The following is a 20,239-nucleotide window of genomic DNA, read 5'->3' as shown; positions in this document are numbered from 1 at the left end:
TCTGTGAAGCCTCACAGAGCTAACACAACAGCCTCTCCTAGGAGGTGTCAGTCAACCAACATGTGTTTGTTGAGCACCTACTAAGTGCCCTATACAGATGGGGGTGATGCCTAAAAGTCTTGCAGTCTGGTTAGAGTCCACCCAGTTCTGATACCGGGGGTAGTGCCATGCAGAAGCCTTGTTTGCCCATCTCCAATGAAGTAAGTAGGCTCTGTGAAGCACAGAGTGCCCCCCCACACACACACCCTTATATTAACACCAACTTTTTAGTTCTAGGAAGGTTCCAAGGTTGTCCACTCAGAAAGGCAGGGGAATTAGGATGAGAGATGAAAGAGGGTTAGGAGGGTTTCCCAGATGGCACAGGCTCCTGTTTGGAAAGATCAGTTGAGGTTTTAGGAATAACACTGCCCCGCCCCCCAGCTCTCCACTCTGGCATGGGGGGTGGGGGGGGGGGCGCAGCTTTGATCCTTGTGCTTCACATCCGACCTCCTGGGGGTAACTATAGATTTAGTCAACAAGACTCCAATCTTAAAAAAAAATAAGCAAGAGTGGTGGAGAGGGTATGGAGAGAGATAGTAAAGAGAGGGCAGCCAGAAGTAAGTGAGGCAAGGAAGAGAGGAGCAGAAGACAGGATCCAGGGCACGTTAGGGAGGACCACTTGTGAGATGTTGCTGCTGCTGTTCCTGGGGATTGCTGCAAGCAGATGCCTACACGATGAGACACAGAAGTCTGTGAGCCTGCTCAGGCCCCCTCTCTCCCAACTTGCCCCAGACTTCCGTTCTGCTTCCTTCACCCACCCTGGCTCTCGTGATCCTCAGCCCCTGAGAATCCGAACCTGCTATATCAGAGATCCTGTATCAGATGGGGCTTGGGATACTGAGGGAGCCGGAAGGAGAGGAGTACCTCATGCCCTGGTGGCTGCCAGACAGGCCGCTAGGCGACTCCAGGGTGTCCTCGCAGGTAAGTAGGGAAACCAAAGGGAGTCAGGGAGGGCTAAGGGTCAGAGGGCTATGGAGGAAGACAACCAGCGAAAAGGAACTCTAAAGATGTTGAGGTGAAATCGACTTCTTGTCTTTTTAAGTTCCTCCAGTGCAAGGACCCCTGCTTCTGAGTCGAGACCCTGCACAATACTGCCATGCTGTCTGGGGAGACCCAGATACCCCAAACTACCACAGGTGAGTTCACGTCATTGAGAATGTACACGGTGCCTCTTCAGTGGTACCCAGAAATGTCTCCAGCTCACCTACAGGTATTCATTCTTGGCAGGTGCAGCCTCTTGAACCCAGGGTACAAAGGAGAGAGTTGCCTGGGAGTAAAGGTGAGATTTGGGGATCTGAAGATCTCTAGCCTGCCTAGACTTCCCCAAGACCATTATTAGCACCAAAATTGTTTAATGTCCTTCCTAATAAATGCAGATTCCTGAGCCCCTTCTCACCCTGGTAATTTATAAAATCAGAGATGGGGAGGGAAGGTGGCAGGAGTCCCTATTCTGACCAGCTGCCTACATGACACTAAGGCAGACTAAAGACAGAGACTGTCCACTCCTCACTCCTAGTACCCAGTTTCCTATTGTCCCCATCTGCTAAACTAGATGCTACATTCCACTCCCTGCCAGATCCCTGATGCCCATCTCCGTGGTTACGCACTGTGGCCAGAGCAGGGTCCCCCACAACTGGTCCAGCCAGATGGGCCTGGGGTCCAAAACACTGATTTTCTCCTGTATGTGCGGATTGCCCACACTTCCAAGTGCCATGGAGAGGTGAGGCCCAAATCAAGTCCTTTTCCGTGTTCTGTCTCTCCTAGTCTTAAATATCCTGGGGAGGGGGAGGGAGCATAAAAGCAATTTTTATTAAAAGTTGTGCTCATTTGAGGTAACTTGGGTCATGTTGATGAAGTTTGGGTGGGAGCTAAACCCCTTCAAGTAATCCCTTGGGACTATCCCTGCTGAGTTCCGTGGGTGTCTATTTTCAGAAAGATTTCTTCTGTGTTCCCCCACATCCCTGCTTTCCACCGCTACCTTGTCCTGGCCCATCCACAGCCTTCTATCATAGCCTATGCTGCCTGCTGCCAGCTGGACTCAGAAGACAGGCCCCTTGCTGGTACCATTGTCTACTGTGCCCAACATCTTGCCAGCCCCAGCCTCAGCCATAGTGACATCATCACGGTAACTGCTGCATGACGAATAGGAAGATGCAAACAGGTTGGGGATAGGGGACAGGTCACTCAGCTTCCCATGAAGTGGAAGAATCTATTAAGGTTGGAGGAGAAGGTGCCTCAGACTCTAAGAAGAGCTGATTGGGCAGAGGGGCTATGGAATGGCCGGTCAATCTGCTCCACACCCAGTCCCCCTCACCGTGCGGTCATTTGTCCTTAGGCCACACTACATGAATTGCTCCATGCTCTGGGTTTCTCTGGACAGCTCTTCAAGAAGTGGCGGGATTGCCCCTCAGGACCCGGTGGTAAATGAGAGGAGTGAGAGCCAGCCTTCCCACAATGTCAAAGAGAGGGGATCACTACCATCCCACCAACTCCTTCCCTCCATTTCTGCTCCACCCTTTCTGAGTTTTCCTCTCCTCATATTGCCTCCTTCACTTTCTGTGCTCAGTTCCAGAGAACTGTTCTACAAGGCCACAAGTCACAAGGCGTGATGAGTGGGGACAGCTGCTTCTCACTACCCCAGCTGTTAGCCACAGCCTGGCCAAACACTTGGGAGTGCTGGGGGCTTCACTGGGTGTTCCCTTGGAAGAAGAGGTGAGACTGAGAACACCTCGGGGTGCTGGAAGGAAGAGGGGGTCATCAGGTGGCAACGGGCTACCTCCTCCCTAGGGCACTTTGTCTTCACACTGGGAGGCCCGACTGCTCCAGGGTTCTGTAATGACCGCTACCTTCAATGGTGCCCGGCGCACTCGACTTGATCCCGTCACTCTTGCTGCCTTCAAAGATTCAGGCTGGTACCAAGTCAACCACAGTGCTGCAGAGGAGCTGTTGTGGGGCCGGGGTGAGAACAAAGGAAAATCGCATAGGGGCCCTCACCACCTGAGTCAGCTTGGGGGCAGCGAGAGAGGTTGGAAGGGGTTATCTGCTGCAGACGTGTAGCTGAAGCATAAGCACAGCCAGCGCTGAGGGGTGTTGGGGGCTTCACTTGTTCTGAGGGCTCTTTCTCTTCCCACCTCTCAAGCAGGATCTGGCCACGAATTTGGCCTGGTGACCACATGTGGGGCTGGCTCCTCAGACTTCTTCTGTACTGGCAGGTGTGTGTGCTGAGTGGTTGAGGGGCTGTACAGCTGTCGGGGACCCTGGTGTCAGCTGCCATCCCTTCCACACAGCGGACTGGGCTGCCACTACCTGCACCTGGACAAGGGGAGCTGTTCCTCAGACCCCACGCTGGAAGGCTGCCGCATGTACAAGCCCCTGGCCAATGGGGTGAGACAACTGGAGAATGGAAGTGAGTGGGCCCGGAGAGGAGTCAACGTCTAAGGCATCTAGGCAAACACTATTCTGCCTCCTGTCCCGCCTTTCAGAGTGAATGCTGGAAGAAGGAAAATGGATTCCCACCTGGGGCAGACAACCCCCACGGGGAAATTTACCATTCCCAGAGTCGTTGCTTCCTTGCCAACCTCACTTCACAACTGCTCCGTGGGGACGGGACCAGGCGTCCCTCTCAGATCCCACACCTGAAGGAAGCAGAGCTCACTGGCCGCTGCTACTTACATCAATGCACAGAAAGGGGAGCATACAATGTGCAGGTAGAGGGGTCACCCTGGGCCTCATGCCTTCCTGGGAAGGCTATTCAGGTGGGTATCATAAGTGAAAAGCTACAGAGCCCTTGGCAAAAGGAAGTTTGACAATGCTTGTATGGTAGTTAGTACATTTAGATGTTCATTCATTTTTCTCTAAGTACCCACCAAGTCTGTGACTCTGATCTAGATTGTACAATTTCCTTAGAAAGGCTTGAGCAAACAATTGAAGTCATAACTATACCCTGCTATGTATTTCCTTGCAGATACCTGGGTACCATGGTCTTCTCTTCTGTCCCCGGGGTCGGCTGTGTCAAACAAATGAAGGTACCAATGCTGTTACTTCCCCACCTGTGAGTCTTGCCACCAAAGACCCGTTATTCCATCTGTCTTTACAATTAGCTGGGCCCCCAGGCCACTCTGTGGGGAAAGAAACGCTAGAAGAGCTGACTGAAGCAGTACTACAGGCTCTGGTGAGCAGAGGCCACACTGGCAGGTAAAGGGACAGTTCAGACTGAGGATGTACACAGTGGGCCAGGGAGATTGCCTAAGTTGGTTACTTCACCACTCTCCTCTGAAAACTTTGTGCCATTCCGAAGCCTGCACCTGTTTCAGGAGACATACTCTTCCAGGGACTCTATCTCCGTTAAGAGATCCAAATGTCCCTGTAGGTGCTATTTCCACAGCCCCTCCACTACCACTGGACTGGTGTTCACTGTGTACATGTGGAAGTCCTCTGGCTGCCACGGGCCTTCGGTTGGTATGCTGCACAGGGCCCTGACCCTGAGTCTCCAGAAGAAGCCCCTGGAAGTATATTATGGAGGAGCCAGCTTTACCACAGAACACATCAAGTAAGACAATATTCCAAGTAGCTTTCTTTCAAAGTCCTGGAGTCCAGATGTTTGAAATTGCAGGAAGCACTCATGTGTGTCTTAGGCTTATTTTGGAAAACGAGTGTGATCACCTCAGACCTAGCACTATGGGACAACTTTCCCTCCACAATGATGGAGTTCCCCATCTGTAGGACATAGGGATCCTAGTCCTCTTCTTCCCTAAAGTACTAACAGGCTACTATGTCTAGTTACCTAAACACCATAGTCTAACTGCCAACACCTCACTGCCAGGTTAGGTCTCCTTCCAACAATTTAAGTTGCTAGGAGACTTGGATCTTGGTCTTTTTCCTATTTTCAGGATCTATATTCCTGATTTCCTGTGTAGCTTGATTGGATGAAGCAGAGTTTCATGAGCTCTGTATATTATGATAAAAGTGAAGCTCTTCACCTCCTAAGCCTAAGCATTATTTCAAGCCAAATATTACCTCTATGTTCCTAGGTCACTGGTTACCTTGGACCATAATTCCTCCATGACTCATCTAGGGCTGTCCATGGGACTCTGCCTAACACTGCTTATCCTGGTGGGTGCACTGGGAACCATGGCCTATCACAGAAGAGCTATTCTCCAGGTGGCACCGGCTGCCCCTCACCATTCACCAGAGCTCCAAGAAACAAGGGGCCCAGTTGAAGGAATAAGAGAGGTGTGACATGACAGGATAGATAGGGCAGATTATTTCTTGGAAGACAACAGGATGGAAAGTCTATACTTTTCTCAGAATGCCTCTTTCTCTAGGTATCAACTCTATTCTAGCCTTGTAATGAAAAAATTCCAGAGACTTATGGTTCTGAAGATTCTTTATTTGATACAAAAAATAAACACTTCAACCTATAAAGAGTGTCACTTGTTTTCATATTGGAGAGCAAACTTACAGAACAGGTATTTGTTACCAGCTCCAAGGATATCACAATATGCTTTAGAAAAAGCCATTGCTATTTGGATTCAAATAAACATCAGCATGGAAGGAGTAACAATTATCTCCCTCTCCTGATTTTTACATACTTTTACAAAATCATCACTAGGGAAGCTTAGTTGGGATGTCACACAATTATGCCAGAATCTGGTTAAGAGTGGTGAAATCAGCCATCTGAATCCAGTTAAACTATAAAAACGTGACCTTTTATCGTCCTTCTCTCCTGTTTCTGGAGCAGGAAGGCTCTACTTTATAGCCTCATGGGCCAGCAATAGGCTTGAGTTATAATATGTAGGTTCCTTTTGGTTATACTCGCAAAAGAAGCCATTGAGTTCTTGAGGGTTTGACATGTAGAAAGGAGCAAACTAGGAGGCTGACTGATCTGAATTTACTTAGATGGAAAACATTTCTGCTGGGAGTCCAGTTGATAGGCTATTAAAGTTGAAATAACCAAGCCTGTCCTGGTCAACAAGGTCAGTCAGTTGATCAGGATACCATCCCTAGACTGTTAAGTGACATATTTGAAGTTCTCACTGTAAAGTTGCAGCTCCATCAGATATGATTATCTTCTTTGATTTTAAAGCCCATCAATCTTTACCAGCTGTAGCAGCCACTGCTTGGTAAAACTTTGCCACGAAGTCTGGCTCACTGACCTCCAGCTGCCTGACAAATTCGTTGCGCTCCTGCTCAGCCCAACCTCGAAACCACTGATCCCAAAGACGTAGCTGACACTCAAAGATACAAGGCGGTCGGTTTGCTCCAGACACACTAAGCTGCTCCAGACCTTCCAGCAGTGGCTGTAATTTTCCCGGCACTGCCTTAGCTACCAGGTCCTGTAGGAAACGTTCACGCTGGGGACCTGACCAACTGGCAAACCAGTGAAGAATACACTTCATCTCCTGGGAAGTGATGTAAGACATTGGAGGTGGGGAAGAGTTAGTAATACTGTCTGGTACTGAGGGTAAGGGAGTAGGGAAGGATAGTGGCATCGAAGAGGAAGATGATTCCAGTGGCATCCTGAAACATAAAAGCACTGTTATATACTCTCTAGATAGGGCAACCAAAATACAACTTCCCAACAAAGAATCTTACCAAAAATCACCATCTACGGATAAAGTTATTTTTCACCAATTCAATTCACAAGAAAACAACAGAGTACTTCACATAGGTTATTCTCCAACTACCTTAGAGAAGTCACCCCAAAATAACTTCATATTTGCCAACCTCCCTCCCTTTCAAACCCATTAGCCTCCCCAACCACTGCTTCTCTCCATTATTCTTATAAAGAATCTAAAAATAACCAACACATTTCTTGTTCACTCTCTCTGGCCTACTTCTATGTTCCAGGTTGAGTAAAGAAAAATGATAACGTTGGTCCACCTCATCTTCCTTAAAATGAAAAAAGGTACATATTTTTTTAATCTAGTACATGCAGCTGGTGAGGGCCTAGCTGCTAATAATCCCAGAGCTATCGATGGTGAAAATCATATATGATAAGTCTTCTTTGTAATGTGTACATAGCCTCTGAGATATGCCAAGAGCTTCATAACATCCATTACTTCCTTATATTTCCTGTTAAAGCACCAGGAAAAATTAAAGAGCAAAGTAAGTGAGCGTGCCTCACCCAAAATAAGATAACACAGAAAGGAAAAAATAGAAGAAGCCACGTGTTTATTCAAGACTGAAAAAAGTCTAGTTGGTTTGATGACTTAGGAGTGTAACAAGTATTATACTGCTGGAGATGTATGACAATTTATGTCTCTGAACATTTTCCTTAAAGGTTTAATATATAATACCTATTGATGCCCTGTCATTGATTTGCATCAGTAATGCAAATGGAAGGTCAGTCGACTTGAATAGTTTGAGTTCCACAGTTTGAATGTCTAACAATGAAAACTTTAAACTACTTGTCTATGACCCATTTTACTGTTTGTGTTTCTTCTGCTGCAGGTTGGAGTATTTGTAGTGACAAAGAGAAGAATCCGTAATCAATTAACATCAGTTCAGTACCCAAACAGTACAGGGAGGTTGCCTTTTTCACAGAGCTCCTCCAAGAAGCAATCCCTCCTAAAGGAACTTTATTCTTACTCGGGGAAAGGAGAAACTTTTGCCTAGTCTTGCGACATGGCCTCCATAGCAAACTCAAGTTCAATAATTTTGAATTAGTTCACAGTCTGGGCCCAAAAACACGGTGCCGCCACTTGCCCACTTTGGAGGCCACGGAGCCTGGCATTCTAAGATCCCAAAGAGCAACGTAGCCTTAGATGGGAGTGGCGGGGATTCAGATATCGGGAGGCGGCAGCTGTACCGGTAGGAGAGCGGGAAGTGTGCCCTACTAGGGTAGCCCGCAAACACCGAGTCTGACCCGGCCCAGGGAGGGACTTCTACCCCGCTTACCTCCCCTTTCCTCTCACAGGGCACCTGGAGACCGTCACAAAGTGCTTAAACCCCAACTGCCGCCGCCGCTTCCATGTTTCCTGAAAACCATAAGCAGGGCCAGCCCGGCAGCCCACGCACTTCCGGTCCCGGAGCAGCCCCAAAAACCCAAGCGCCTCAGCGCCTCAGTCTTAGGCTCGGAGATAGCCGACTAACTCCGATTTTGGTTAGGCCAGAGTCGAGGGCTTCCGAGTACATTCGATTCAAAGCCTCGGTAAGACGAAGATAACCGAGTTCTGAAGGCAGGGTGAGGAAGGCGGAGAGGCTGGGAGGATGGGAAGAACTGATTGGTGCCGATGTTGAGACGGAAATACCCGAGCAATTCCGGAGGAACCCGAGGAGTTCTGAGTGGTAATCGAGGGGTTGACTATGGCAGTGGGCGGGGTCAGCTCGGTACGTTCGAAGGGCGTTGGCGGAAATTACCGAAGATGCCCGAAGCCGTCGGGACGGACCCGAGTACCTCACGCAAGATGGCGGAGCTGGAGGAGGTGACTCTGGACGGGAAGCCTCTTCAGGCGCTGCGGGTGACCGACCTGAAGGCCGCACTGGAGCAGCGAGGCCTAGCCAAGAGCGGGCAGAAGAGTGCCCTGGTCAAGCGGCTCAAAGGGGTGAGAAGACGGCGTTGCCGGGGTGTCGGAGGGGAGCGGACCCGGTAGAGACGAGTCTCTGCCGCGGCGCAGGCGCAGTGTCCGGGCTCCGCGCGAGCTCGCTCAGGCCGCCAGCGCGAGCCTCCGGAACCGCGCGCACGGTGGTTGGTGAGGCTCGCGCTGGAATAGAGACAGCGCCGGTTCCCGCCTTAACGGCAGCGGCGCGAGCCCAAAATGGGAGGGTGCGCGCTACTCTCCCGGAGTGTCTTAAGCTCCTTCCTCCTTCCCCCACCCCCTCCTTGTTTGTGTCTGTGGTTTCGGCGCATGCGCTGCAGAAGGAGTTAAATCCCACCACTACCACCGGCGTTGCTGGCCTGAGGGGGGCGAATTGGGCTGGGTCAGAGTTAGGGGTATAGTTGGGCGGAGGGGTTAATGGGGCTGGTGTCGGTATCCGGAGGAATAGGATTGGGATAGGGTAAAATGCCTACCTGATTAGATTAGGAGGTGAGATGAAGAGAGACCTTGACTTGAAGGGACTCGGTTGTAGAGGGGTGTATGATTTATCCAGAAGCAATTTGGGTGGATAAGAGTTTGGTGAATATTGGTGAGAGAGGTGGGGCAGGTTGTTATATGTTGGGGGTTTTGAATCGATTTGAGTAGTTTAGGGTGGGATCGTCATGAGGTGGATGGATTTGTGTGTATAGATTTGGTGTAAACGGAGGCAATGTGAGGATGTCATGGTTTTAATTGGGGTTAGTTAGGATACATGGTGTGTAGTACCCATTAGGGCTGAGTTGGCTCAAGGGTTAAATTGACAGACCGTTGCCTGCCTGTACAGAGCTGACGGTTTCGTGTGTGTGGATTGGGTCAGCCACAGTTTAGAGCCTGTGGTCATTTTGTTCTATAGCCTCCTTTTTGAAATTTTTATAGACTTGATAAATCTAGGTGCCACTCTGTTGGAAACAATACAAATTCACTCAAGTAGATCTAGCCCTGGGTAACTGACCAAGTAATTCAGTCAAGCCAAAACCAGCAGCCCCATGTTGGTTTCCTGTATTTGAAGCTGACTTGAGTATTTGAAGTCATTTTACCTGCATGGCCAGATTTAGAAGGGACATTAGTCAGAAGTGCAGAAGATAATAGAGATTGTAGTACTGGTTCTGTCACTGTCACTGATTTTATTACATAGCCAGGTCGCTCATTTTCTTCATGTGCCTGCATTTTACATTTGTACATTTGGGAGCAGTAACCATGGCTACTTTCAAGGGTCTTCTGAAGATGAGTAAGAACAGTATTAGTATTAGTAAAGGGCTTTTAGGTTCCTGGAAAAGGAGTACAGTTTAAGTGTGTATGGTTAGTCATTGCATTCAATGAAGAGATTGGGGAGTGGTGGGTTTTTTCCCCCAAGTTTCTGACTTTTGCCATTCTCTATACCAGGCTCTAATGCTAGAAAATTTGCAGAAACACTCAACACCCCATGCTGCATTCCAGCCAAATTCCCAGGTAAGAAAAAAGATTTATTAGATAGGGTGGGCTCTTTGGATGCACAGACATATGGAAGGACATAATGATGTATATTTGATGGTTAATTCCTCACCAGTATTTTTCTGAATTCCCTGAGTTGGAAAAGTCCTCATACCAGATCAGTTGAATTCTAATAAAAAAATTCAGAAACAGAATTAGAAGAGCTCTTAGTTAATTTCTGATACTTGCAATGATGTGTGCAAAAAGATGTGGTTCCAATTGATTAAGTGTAGTACAAGAATCTGGAGCCATTCATTTGCCATTGATTTGGAAAAAGTAGTTGATGTCTTTGAATGAAGACATGAAGTGGACAATCAATAGGGCAGTGTAGGATGATACTTGCTGATCAAGAAGAATTCTTGTGTTGACATAGATTTTCCAAGAATTCAATCCTTTGGAAATCATCCACCATTACTAGTGTTAATGCTAACTGTGCACTTACTTGTAAATATCATTAATTACTCTGTTACTTAGGGCAAGAAACTTAACCTTTGGATGCCTTGGATTCCACAATTTCTATGTATAATATTAGAAAAGGTTGGACTATATCCATAGTTTTATAACTGCTCTACTTTAGTTTTGTAGACCTGCTTTTGGGGGATTTCTGGGGAAGATAACCTTCTTCCCAAGTGGGCAGGTGCTCATATTCCCCACCTAACTAAATTCGACCTTCTTTTATCTGTCTTATATATTGAGTTTCAGTGTAAGATTTTTTTAGAAGAAACAATTCCACAGTTTAAAAAAATAAAATTCTTAGACTGCAATTTCATAAGATTCTTTTCAGCTTTTAAAATCCCCTCATTATAGTATGTTATGTACTTAAAGGAAAAATCTAGGTCTTTGTTAGTGCAGTGTTGTGCAGCTCCAGTACTAGGTGAAGTCCCAAGATACTATGGAAAAACAAGAGAGCCTTCCTAGTCCCTTGTTACCACTTCATTAAGCTATGTCATAATCTAGTCTGTTTATGGAAGTTTAGTTAAGTATAAGTGTAAGAAACTACATGAGTTAATCAGTTTATGATTATATTCCATTTATTCATTGCATTTTAGTCTTTGAAGCTTTGCTTTATTAACATAGGATTTTTGCAGTAAATCTGTACGTTCTCTAATAAATGCAACCTACACTTTATCAATGTCCATTGAGTACCAAGAGATGCATCTCTACTTTAAGTGAAAATAAACATTTACCATGCTTAGGAAAGATGACTAAAAACAAACAATATTCCGATTTTTTCCCTTTTTTGGCATTCTAGTAGGACTTGCTAAGCAAGAAGGTTCTGGGAAGGACTTGTGACAGAAGAGTGATGTGGGACTCTGTGTTACAGGAAAAAATGGGAAAAGGGATTAAGCTCCTGGATTTTAATGTTGTTACCAAGGATTTATCCCCACCCAAAGAAAAAGGAAGTTAAAACTGCTTAAATGATGAATAGACATCCCTTTTCTTAATCTCTTACATAGTTTAAGTACCGTATGTAAATTTTGGAGTTGTTTAACAAAATGATCCCTGGATAGGTTGAGATTTACCTTTTTTTATCAACAAAAAAATGACCTAGTAGGAACTTGTATTTTTTCCTTTCAGTTCTTGATATTACTAAAAAGAAAATTTAGATTATCTTTAAATAACATTTTAGATTAAAATTTGGATTAAAACATAATTTTGCAGGAATTTTTATTTTAATTTGGGCATCACTCTTTGGTTGGGAACTAAATATTCAAGATAAGAAATTATGTGCAGTTCCTCTTTTTGCCATCTTTTCTGAATCATAGGGTTATTTATTTTGGTCCTCACCATAATTAGAAAAGGGCCTTCCAACATTTTGATTATCTTTCTTGGGTTCAAATATAAGGAGTAGACTTTTGCTCCATGGAATTTTCTTCCTTGTGTTTTCCTGGTTTGCTTTCCTCGACTTTCTTTTTCCATGTCTTCTACACAGATTGGCGAGGAAATGAGCCAGAACAGTTTCATAAAGCAGTATCTGGAAAAGCAGCAGGAGCTACTTAGGCAGCGTCTGGAACGTGAAGCCCGAGAAGCTGCAGAACTTGAAGGTAAGCCCAGACTGTCACTTCTTTCAAGGAGTTCTTCATTCTTATTCCTGTCACTGAATAGATAGGCCTGTTTAAGTAGGCAATTTCAGGAGTAAGTCAGGCTGAAACTGCTACTTACTTGCTTTGGTAGTTAAGCCAAGTGAGTTGTTATTTACTTTTTGTCAGGGAAGAAGACACCTAATTTGACTGTTAGAAAAGGATTCCTGCCAACAGGAAGAATTATAAGTAAATTAAGCTGCCCTTTAAATGAGGTAGATCTTAATCCCAGGGAGTTTTTTCTCTATGTACAGTGCTCTCTTTAGTATGTACTCTTGTGTCCCGTGACTTTGCCTGATCTCCTTCGCTCCTCTACATATTCCCACATGCTGAGCCCTTCACTCCCTCCCTGCCCCGACCCAATCTGTGCTTTGCAGAAGCTTCAGCTGAGTCGGAGGACGAGATGATCCATCCTGAGGGAGTGGCTTCCCTGCTGCCTCCTGACTTTCAGAGCAGCCTGGAGAGACCAGAGCTGGAGCTCAGCAGACATTCACCCAGTACGTATCTCCCTCCCCACTGCGCTGTTTTGTCAATCCTGCGTAGTTGGTGGGGGGAGGTAGTTACGCCTCCTTTCATGCTAAGCCTCCGTTAAAGTCCCAGGGCAGTTCTGTGACATTGATACTTCACATCTGTTTGTCATGGGAATTATGTCCTTTTTGAAGTCTGCTTTCACCTCTGTGTTGTGACAACCTCTCAGAGTGTTTTAAAGGCAGTATGATTTTTCTTCGCATCTGTACCTCTTTAACCTCCTCTACTTCTGAATTTACAGGAGTCACAACTCTGTCATCTTTTCACCAGTTGTATGGGTTACGTGTTGCCCATCCAGTCACCCCCCTCAATGGACATCTGCTGTAGTTTATTAATTCATTCAACAAATTTTCATTAAGTGCCTTTTGTATGCTAGGCACATGCTGGGCACCAGGAATATAGGAGAGCAAGGACAAGTCTCTGCCCTAATGAAATGTATAGTTTAGTGAAGAGATAGACATTAGTCAGGTTATTGCATAATTATTACTGTTGTGCTCTGTGCTCTCAGAGGCAGTGCAGAATATCATGTGAGCATATTACAGGGAGCTCTAACTCACTGTGTAGAGTGGGTTCAGGCAAGATTAGTTTTTCACATAAAAATTAAGCACCCAGTTTCGCGTAGTATCTCAAGCAAATGCCTGTAAACACAGCCTTTGTTTTCTAAACTACCTAAGACGGTATACTTTTAGGGGAACATGTATATAGGACGTGGACAATAAATATATTAAAACAATTTGTAATTAAAAGGATTGTGAATCATTTTTAATGTTAGTGGTCATGGGGAAGGTGATCACTCCATATTAATATTTTTAGGACATGTAGAAGTTACTACCTCTTCTGATGAATATAGAATTCCTTTCTGAACATAGATTTTTTTTTTTTAGCAGATATTTAACGGTAAGAGAAAAATAAGTTATTTTAGAGGTCCCTTTTCTTCTCAAGTACAAAAGTAGCAGAGTCTCAGTTGATCCATTTTGCTCCTAACACTCTTTTCCCCATAATTGTAAAACCAGAAGGAAGGGGGAAAACTCTTCTAGATTAGTTGTCAGTGTTTTCAGAAGTCAGTCAAGAAAGTATTAAGTTTCTGCTGTGAGTATAGGGGGCGTTAACACATTATAAAGTCTTTTTGGGAGAGGAAAATTGCACATACAGCCATCAAGAGAAGATGGTGTGCTTTAAAGTGATATATAAATAGTATAAACACATGGACCATAAGAATACAGAATAAAAGTTCCCTGAGGACTACAGTGATGAGAGAGAGCTTCATGAAAAAGGTGTAGGATTTGAACTGAGCCTTAGAAATAAGTAGGATTTGAATTGGCTCAGAGGAAACGAGAATATTTTTAGGAAGGAACAAATGCATAGAAATAATGAATGTGGTATTTTTATTTTTGTATGCTTATTTATCTTTGAGGGGGTCGAGGTGGAGGGGCAGAGAGAGAGGGACAGAGGATCCAAAGCAGGTTCTGGGCTGATGGTAGCAAGGCTGGTGCAGGGCTTGTGGATTGTTTTCTGGGTTTTTTTTTTTTTGTTGTTTGTTTGTTTGCCTGTTTGTTTGTTTGTTTTTACCTATATGAGGCTCAGACTCATGAGATCCAGGAGATCATGATCTGAGCCAAAGTCGGATGCTCAACCAACAGCCACCAGGTGCCCCTGGATATGATATTTTTAAAGGAGAAGTAATGAATTAGTGCAGCCAGAGTGAAGTGGTCTTACATATTCAAAAATAGTCAGAAGGGCTAGGTGGCTCAGTCGGTTAAGCATCCAACTTCGGCTCAGGTCATGATCTCACTGTCCTGAGTTCGAGCCCCACATCAGGCTCTGTGCTGACAGCTCAGAGCCTGGAGCCTGTTTTGGATTCTGTGTCTCCCTCTCTGTCTCTGTCCCTCTCCTGTTTGTGCTCTTTCTCTCTCTCAGAAATAAACATTAAAAAAAGAATAGAGAAACAACTTGTAAGGTAGATTGGGATAATAGTGCAAAGGTCTTTGAATGTTAATTCAATGAATATGAGGTTTTTTATTCTAAAGTAAGGAGAAACCACTGAAAATTCTTAATAGGAGCATGATTTGATGAAGAACTCTCTTAAAAGAGTCTCAGTTCTGAATGTAATTTGAAATGAAAATAAGAAATGGATCCTGAAACAAATAAGGTTTCAAAAGCAAATAAATTAGAAGAGATAACTGAAGTAAATTGTAGAGCACAGCTAACAATTGCCATTTGTGCTCTTCATTGTACTGTCTACCATAAACTTCCTACCTCTGATCTTGGTTAGAATATGGATCTCATAGATGTCGTACAAAATTTGGGCAAGATCCTCAACGAAGTGGTAGTTTGGGGTTCTAGCAGTGTGTATTTGGAGCAGTGGTAATGCCTGGAGTTTACCCAGAAAATTAGATTCGTTCAAGGTTCGCTGTGTTAATCTGCCATAGGCCAGGAAACTATTGAGATACCAGCTTATTTGGATGTTTTGGGAATCCTCTCTTTAATTAAGATTTTGAGGGGCCCCTGGGTGGCTCAGTCGGTTAAGCGTCTGACTTCAGCTCAGGTCACGATCTCACGGTCCGTGAGTTCGAGCCCCGCGTCGGGCTCTGGGCTGATGGCTCAGAGCCTGGAGCTTGCTTCCGATTCTGTGTCTCCCTCTCTCTCTGCCCCTCCCCCGTTCATGCTGTGTCTCTCTCTGTCTCAAAAATAAATAAACGTTAAAAAAAAATTTTTTTTTTTTTAAAGATTTTGATTTTAGGTTTCTAGTGACATATTTTGCTAATCAGTAGTGGCACCTGATGATCTGATTTTTTTTTTTTTTTTTTTTTTTGTATTACTTTTTTTAAGAATGTGGCTTCCTGGGCCTTACCCCAAGAGTCTCAGGGAATGGGAGTCTGGGATTCTACATGTTTTTAAAAGTCCCCTGATAGTTTTGTTAATCAACTCAATTTGTGAATGACTAACTGAAAGAATAATTTTTCAATATTATATTTGATGAGGATCTTTGGCTTATATTCCAGCAATCTCCCAAATAGGGAAGAATTGGTATATAAAATCCTTCCTAGCTTTCTTTCTTGACTTCTCTTTCTACCACTTTCTTCAGATTTTTCTGAGGTGTGGGGAGTCCATAGTCAGAAGTTGTCTGGACTCACCTCTAGGTCATGATTGGGTATACAGAAATTCTTATTGCCACCATTAGTTATTTCAAAAAGAGTCCAATCTAGGAAAATACAAAAACATTTAAAAGTGGATATCAGAATACAGGTTCTTTAACAAAGGTATAGCTCTAGGAAATCTTAACTAACCTTTTGCTTATAGGGCATACAGTCCTCGTTCCTTTTTCTTGTCTTAAATCTGAAAGCTGAGATTCTAGAGAAACGCTAGTTAAGTTACTTACTCAGCTGCCATCAGTCAGATTTAGGTTTGGCATCATTGCCAGTTCTCTTCTCTTAATTCCTGCTTCTCATTCATACCCAAGGATACCCTTTGTACACAGGCTTTGACGTGATCTCTAACTACCTTACTTGGGTCCTGCCAGTCCTGCCCATGGATTTATCTTCTAGAATGAAGAAACTGCTTTCCTATGTGGACCTTAAACATTCTTCACTTCTCCACTGTCTAGCAGCCACCTTACACTTTCTCCTGAAGGCTTCTGGCTTTGGAATCTTAGAAATCTTACATTTACTCTGACTTGCTTTTCAACTCCTAAAATACATTGGCTCCATCCTTTGCTAAAGGTACTCAGTTTCTACACATACTGTTAACATCTGGCTTAAGACACTTACGTTAAGACATCTTGTGCCCATCATAGAAGATGTCACCTTTCCCAGAAGCTTGTCTGCATCAGATCAGCTCCTTACTAAGAGCTAGAAAGTGATTCCTGATTTCTTTATTTATTTTTTTCTTTATATTTTGTATTGCTTATTGAGTTCCTATTTTATGTCTGAGGGTCCCCTCCAAGTTGTCACTTTTTTTGCTAAACAGTCATGACCAAAACTTTCTGAATGGCCCATGTCTCTTTGATGAATCAAGTGCTTCCAGAGGGTTAACATTTAGAATCCTATCACTGTAGTTTTACAGCATCCGGACAACATTATGATCCAAGTTATAAATAGCACTCAACTTTCAATAGGTAGAGAAAAAGGCTCTTTGCTTGTACATAAATTTTAAAATCACAACTCTAGAACTCTTTGACCTGTATAACACATTAATCTGGCCAGCTTTATAAAACATGCCTTTTTCCCACCCCTTAAAATCACATTTGTTTATTCAGAGCATATGTGTGTTTACTGAAAGCCTGTTTTTCACCACAAAGCATTTTAGTATGGCTTTAAATATGTGCATATAATTTCTGTTTATGAATTGAAAAGAAAACGGAGAATGTTTCTCAGAACTTGCAGTGATAAAAACGAATACTTGGGATGGCTAGGCCTATGAATTTTAGCTATTTATAGGATTTGGGGAGTATTTTTTTTCTTCCAGAGGATAGGATTTTATCTTTTTAATAATATTTATTTTCAGGGCACCTGGGTGGCTCAGTCGATTAAGCGTCCAGCTTCGGCTCAGGTCATGATTTCATGGTTCATGAGTTCGAGCCCTCCATCGGGCTCTGTGCTAACAGCTCAGAGCCTGGATCCTACTTCAGATTCTGTGTCTCCCTCTGTTTCTGTCCCTCCCCTGCTCGCACTGTGACTCTCTCTCTCAAAAATAAACATCTAAAAAAAAGTTATAATAATATTTGTTGTTTTATTACAAAAGTATGTATTTATTAAAGAAAATTTGGAAAAACTGGAGAAAACAAGTTTTTAATTTTTTTTATGTTTTTATTTTATTTTTGGGAGAGAGAAGGAGAGAGAGCATGAGCAAGGGAGAGGCAGAGAGAGAGGAAGACACAGAATCTGAAGCAGGCTCCAGCCTCTGAGCTGTCAGCACTGAGCCCAACACAGGGCTTGAACCCACGAACCGTGAGATCATGACCCGAGCCGAAGTCGGATGCTTAACTGACTGAGTCACCCAGGCGCCCCGAGAAAACAAGTTTTTAAATCATCCATAGTCCTACACACTAAAAAAACCTCAGCTGATATTTTGATGTATAATTTTCCCCATCTTTTCTTTGTGTATAAGCTTAAAATGTCTACAAAATTCAAATCTTTACGTTACCTCTGACCTGGTTAACTTTTTTTTTTCTTTTTTTTTTTTGAGCATCTGGATGATTTTTTTTTTTAAGTGTTTATTCACCTTTGAGAGAGACAGAGCATGGGCAGGAGCTCATGACCTGAGCCAAAGTCAGACACTTAACCAACTGAGCCACCCAGGTGCCCCTGCATGTTTTTTTTAAGCTTACTTATTTATTCTGAGAGAGTGAGAGAGTGGGAGAGGGACAGAGAGAGAAAGAAGGAGAGAGGGAATCCCAAGCAGGCTTCTTGCTGTCAGTGTAGAGTCCAGCATGGGGCTTGATCTCAAGAACTGTGAGATCATGACCTGAGCTGAAATCAAGAGTCAGACACTTAACTGACAGAGCCACCACCCAAGTGCCCCTGAGATTTTTATTTTTAAATAATCTCTACACTGAACAAGGGGCTCAAACTCAAAACCCTAAGATTAAGAGTTGCATGCTTTACCAACTGAGCAAGCCAGGTGCCTCCTAAGACATTATTTTTGAATTATTTTTTATTTTTTAAGTAGGCTTCATGCTGTGCGTGGAACCCAACATGGGGTTGGAGCCCAACGTGGAGTTTGAACCCACAACCCTGAGATCAAGACCTGAGCTGAGATCAAGATTCGGATGCTTTAACTAAACTACCCAGATGCCCCAAGACATTATTTTTTTTTAGAGCAATTTTAGGTTCAGGGCAAAATTAAGAGGATGGTATAGAGATTTCCTGTATGCCTTCTGTTCCCACCCATGCGTAGTCTCTCCTGTTATCCACATACCCCATCATTGTGGTACATTTCTTAAAATTGATGAACCTACATTGACAAGTCATAATCACCCAAGATCCATAGTTTACCTTAGAGTTCACTCTTAAGTTGCACATTTTGTGGGTTTGGATTGATGTATAATATGTACCCATCACTCCAGTATCATATAGAGTATTTTCACTGTTGTAGAAGTTCTCTGTGCTCTGCCTGTTCAGCCCTCCTGCCCCCAGCCTCTGCCTTTTTTTTTTTTTTTTTTTTTTTTTGGTTAAACTACAAAAATACTTCCTTCTTTTAAACTTTTGTAAAGGAGCTTTGTCTGAAATTAATGGAAAACAATCTTCTTTTGGTTTATTCAAATTGTAATTTAACCTATTTCAGGCCAGTTAATTACTAAATTCTTATTGATTATTATAATCACATTATTTATTAATTTCCTACAGATTATCCTTCAAATGTTGGCTAGAGAGTCTGGCCTGTCATTATATATCCTAACCACATACTCATAATGCAGGTGTTTATTCACTAACCCAGATGTAAAATGGTATATATTCAGAGATCTTATTAGTCAAGTGATGATGGAGTAAAGTTTTACAAAATATGTGCAGTCTTCTAGTTCATTTTATGTGTATTTTTTTTAATGTTTATTTTTGAAAGAGCCTGAAAGTGCAAGCAGGGAAGGGGCAGAAAGAAAGGGTGACAGGATCAGAAGTGGGCTCTGTACTGACAGCAGAGAGCCCAATTAGGGGCTCGAACTCACAAACTATGAGATCATGACCTGAGCAGGTTGGATGTGTAACCAGAGGAACCACCCAGGTGCCCCTGTTTCTTCTTACAATTACAGAAGCAAAGACTAGTTCATTTTAGTTCTTTGGTATATATTTATTTTATTTTTTTTAAGTAGCTCCACATCTAATGTGGGGTTTGAACTCATGACCCTGAGATCAAGAGTCACATTTTCTACCACTGAGTCAGCCAGGTGCCCCAAATTGTTGGGATATAGAAATAAGAAGACTGAATTAGACCTCACACCATCTGCTTTATTTGCACCAATTTAAATACTTTTAGTGTAGGAGATGGTTTTATGGATCATTTAAGTTTTGTACTATATTAAAATTGAGCCCAATCTAGCTAAGTATCTGGAATAATGTTTAGGCTGCTTTCTAAGGTGGTTCTCATCGATATTTGCATTGTATTCTGTGTAATATTTTAATCCTGGTAGGGAACTTAGAAATCTTTCGATCCATCTCTGCCTTTTTCTTAGTTAAGACATTGAGACTCAGATTGTTTAAATGATTTATGTACCATTACCTTCCTTTGTGGAATATGAATGAAATTTTTTCCAGCTTTACATGGAGCTCTTTTGAAATGACCTAGACTAGTGGTTTTCAAGTTTTCTTGAACTTATTTTTCCTTCCAAAAAGAAATCTTACCTTGAGCTCTTTATAGCCCATTTCTAAAGCCCTGTGCAGGGCTTGAAGTAATTTCTAGAAACTTAGGGCCTGAAAACAATTCATTTAAGTACTTATTTCATGAGATTGTTGTTTCACAAACTGGTTTGTCAGGCAATCCAGAAAAATGGTGACAAAACATTTTATAGAAATAAGTATACTTTGTATTTGTACATCCCTGCTAAACAGT

The 20,239-nt window shown here is 43.4% G+C and overlaps 3 protein-coding genes across 20 annotated transcripts in view; 2 read left to right on the top strand and 1 right to left on the bottom strand.

Annotated features, from left to right (window-relative positions):
• Nucleotides 1–665: 665 nt before the first annotated feature.
• LMLN2 (leishmanolysin like peptidase 2) lies at nucleotides 666–5,277 on the top strand. The gene is given in 14 exon segments (XM_043554546.1): nucleotides 666–960; nucleotides 1,091–1,175; nucleotides 1,267–1,318; nucleotides 1,616–1,802; nucleotides 1,872–2,164; nucleotides 2,375–2,459; nucleotides 2,606–2,751; nucleotides 2,827–2,998; nucleotides 3,182–3,251; nucleotides 3,327–3,423; nucleotides 3,522–3,794; nucleotides 4,004–4,233; nucleotides 4,409–4,588; nucleotides 5,070–5,277. Coding segments are annotated over 14 exon segments (2,373 nt in total).
• A 130-nt stretch (nucleotides 5,278–5,407) lies between these two features.
• CB3H14orf119 (chromosome B3 C14orf119 homolog) lies at nucleotides 5,408–8,511 on the bottom strand. 3 transcript variants are annotated; one of them, XM_043555803.1, is made up of 2 exons: nucleotides 8,401–8,511; nucleotides 5,408–6,558 (listed from the first exon to the last, which is right to left on the bottom strand). In XM_043555803.1, the coding sequence occupies exon 2, from the start codon at nucleotides 6,555–6,557 to the stop codon at nucleotides 6,129–6,131; it is 429 nt and encodes a 142-aa protein (XP_043411738.1). In that variant the 5' UTR covers nucleotide 6,558; nucleotides 8,401–8,511; the 3' UTR covers nucleotides 5,408–6,128. The 3 variants fall into 3 exon arrangements, with proteins under 3 accessions (XP_043411738.1, XP_043411737.1, XP_043411739.1); XM_043555802.1 differs by lacking the exon at nucleotides 8,401–8,511 and adding an exon at nucleotides 7,939–8,071; XM_043555804.1 differs by lacking the exon at nucleotides 8,401–8,511 and adding an exon at nucleotides 7,338–7,911.
• Nucleotides 8,154–20,239, top strand: part of ACIN1 (apoptotic chromatin condensation inducer 1) — a 34,099-nt gene continuing 22,013 nt past the window's right edge. For 4 of the 16 annotated variants that reach the window (XM_043555797.1, XM_043555798.1, XM_043555790.1 and 1 more), the window contains exons 1-3: nucleotides 8,406–8,585; nucleotides 10,002–10,067; nucleotides 12,022–12,133. In XM_043555797.1, the coding sequence (XP_043411732.1) occupies nucleotides 8,406–8,585; nucleotides 10,002–10,067; nucleotides 12,022–12,133 (358 nt within the window). Of the gene's footprint in view, nucleotides 8,586–8,836; nucleotides 8,962–10,001; nucleotides 10,068–12,021; nucleotides 12,134–12,546; nucleotides 12,667–20,239 lie in introns of those variants that run through there. The other 12 variants (XM_043555794.1, XM_043555793.1, XM_043555786.1 and 9 more) reach the window with 7 other exon arrangements.

Source organism: Prionailurus bengalensis, chromosome B3, assembly GCF_016509475.1.
Source record: "Prionailurus bengalensis isolate Pbe53 chromosome B3, Fcat_Pben_1.1_paternal_pri, whole genome shotgun sequence".
Lineage (NCBI taxonomy): Eukaryota > Metazoa > Chordata > Mammalia > Carnivora > Felidae > Prionailurus > Prionailurus bengalensis.
The sequence above is the reverse complement of the archived record's forward strand: the minus strand, read 5'-3'. Positions and strand labels throughout refer to the sequence as shown.

Bases quoted from the DNA above. Each gene is read 5' to 3' on its own strand.
- CB3H14orf119 (XM_043555803.1), bottom strand. From the start codon at position 6,557: ATGCCACTGGAATCATCTTCCTCTTCGATGCCACTATCCTTCCCTACT.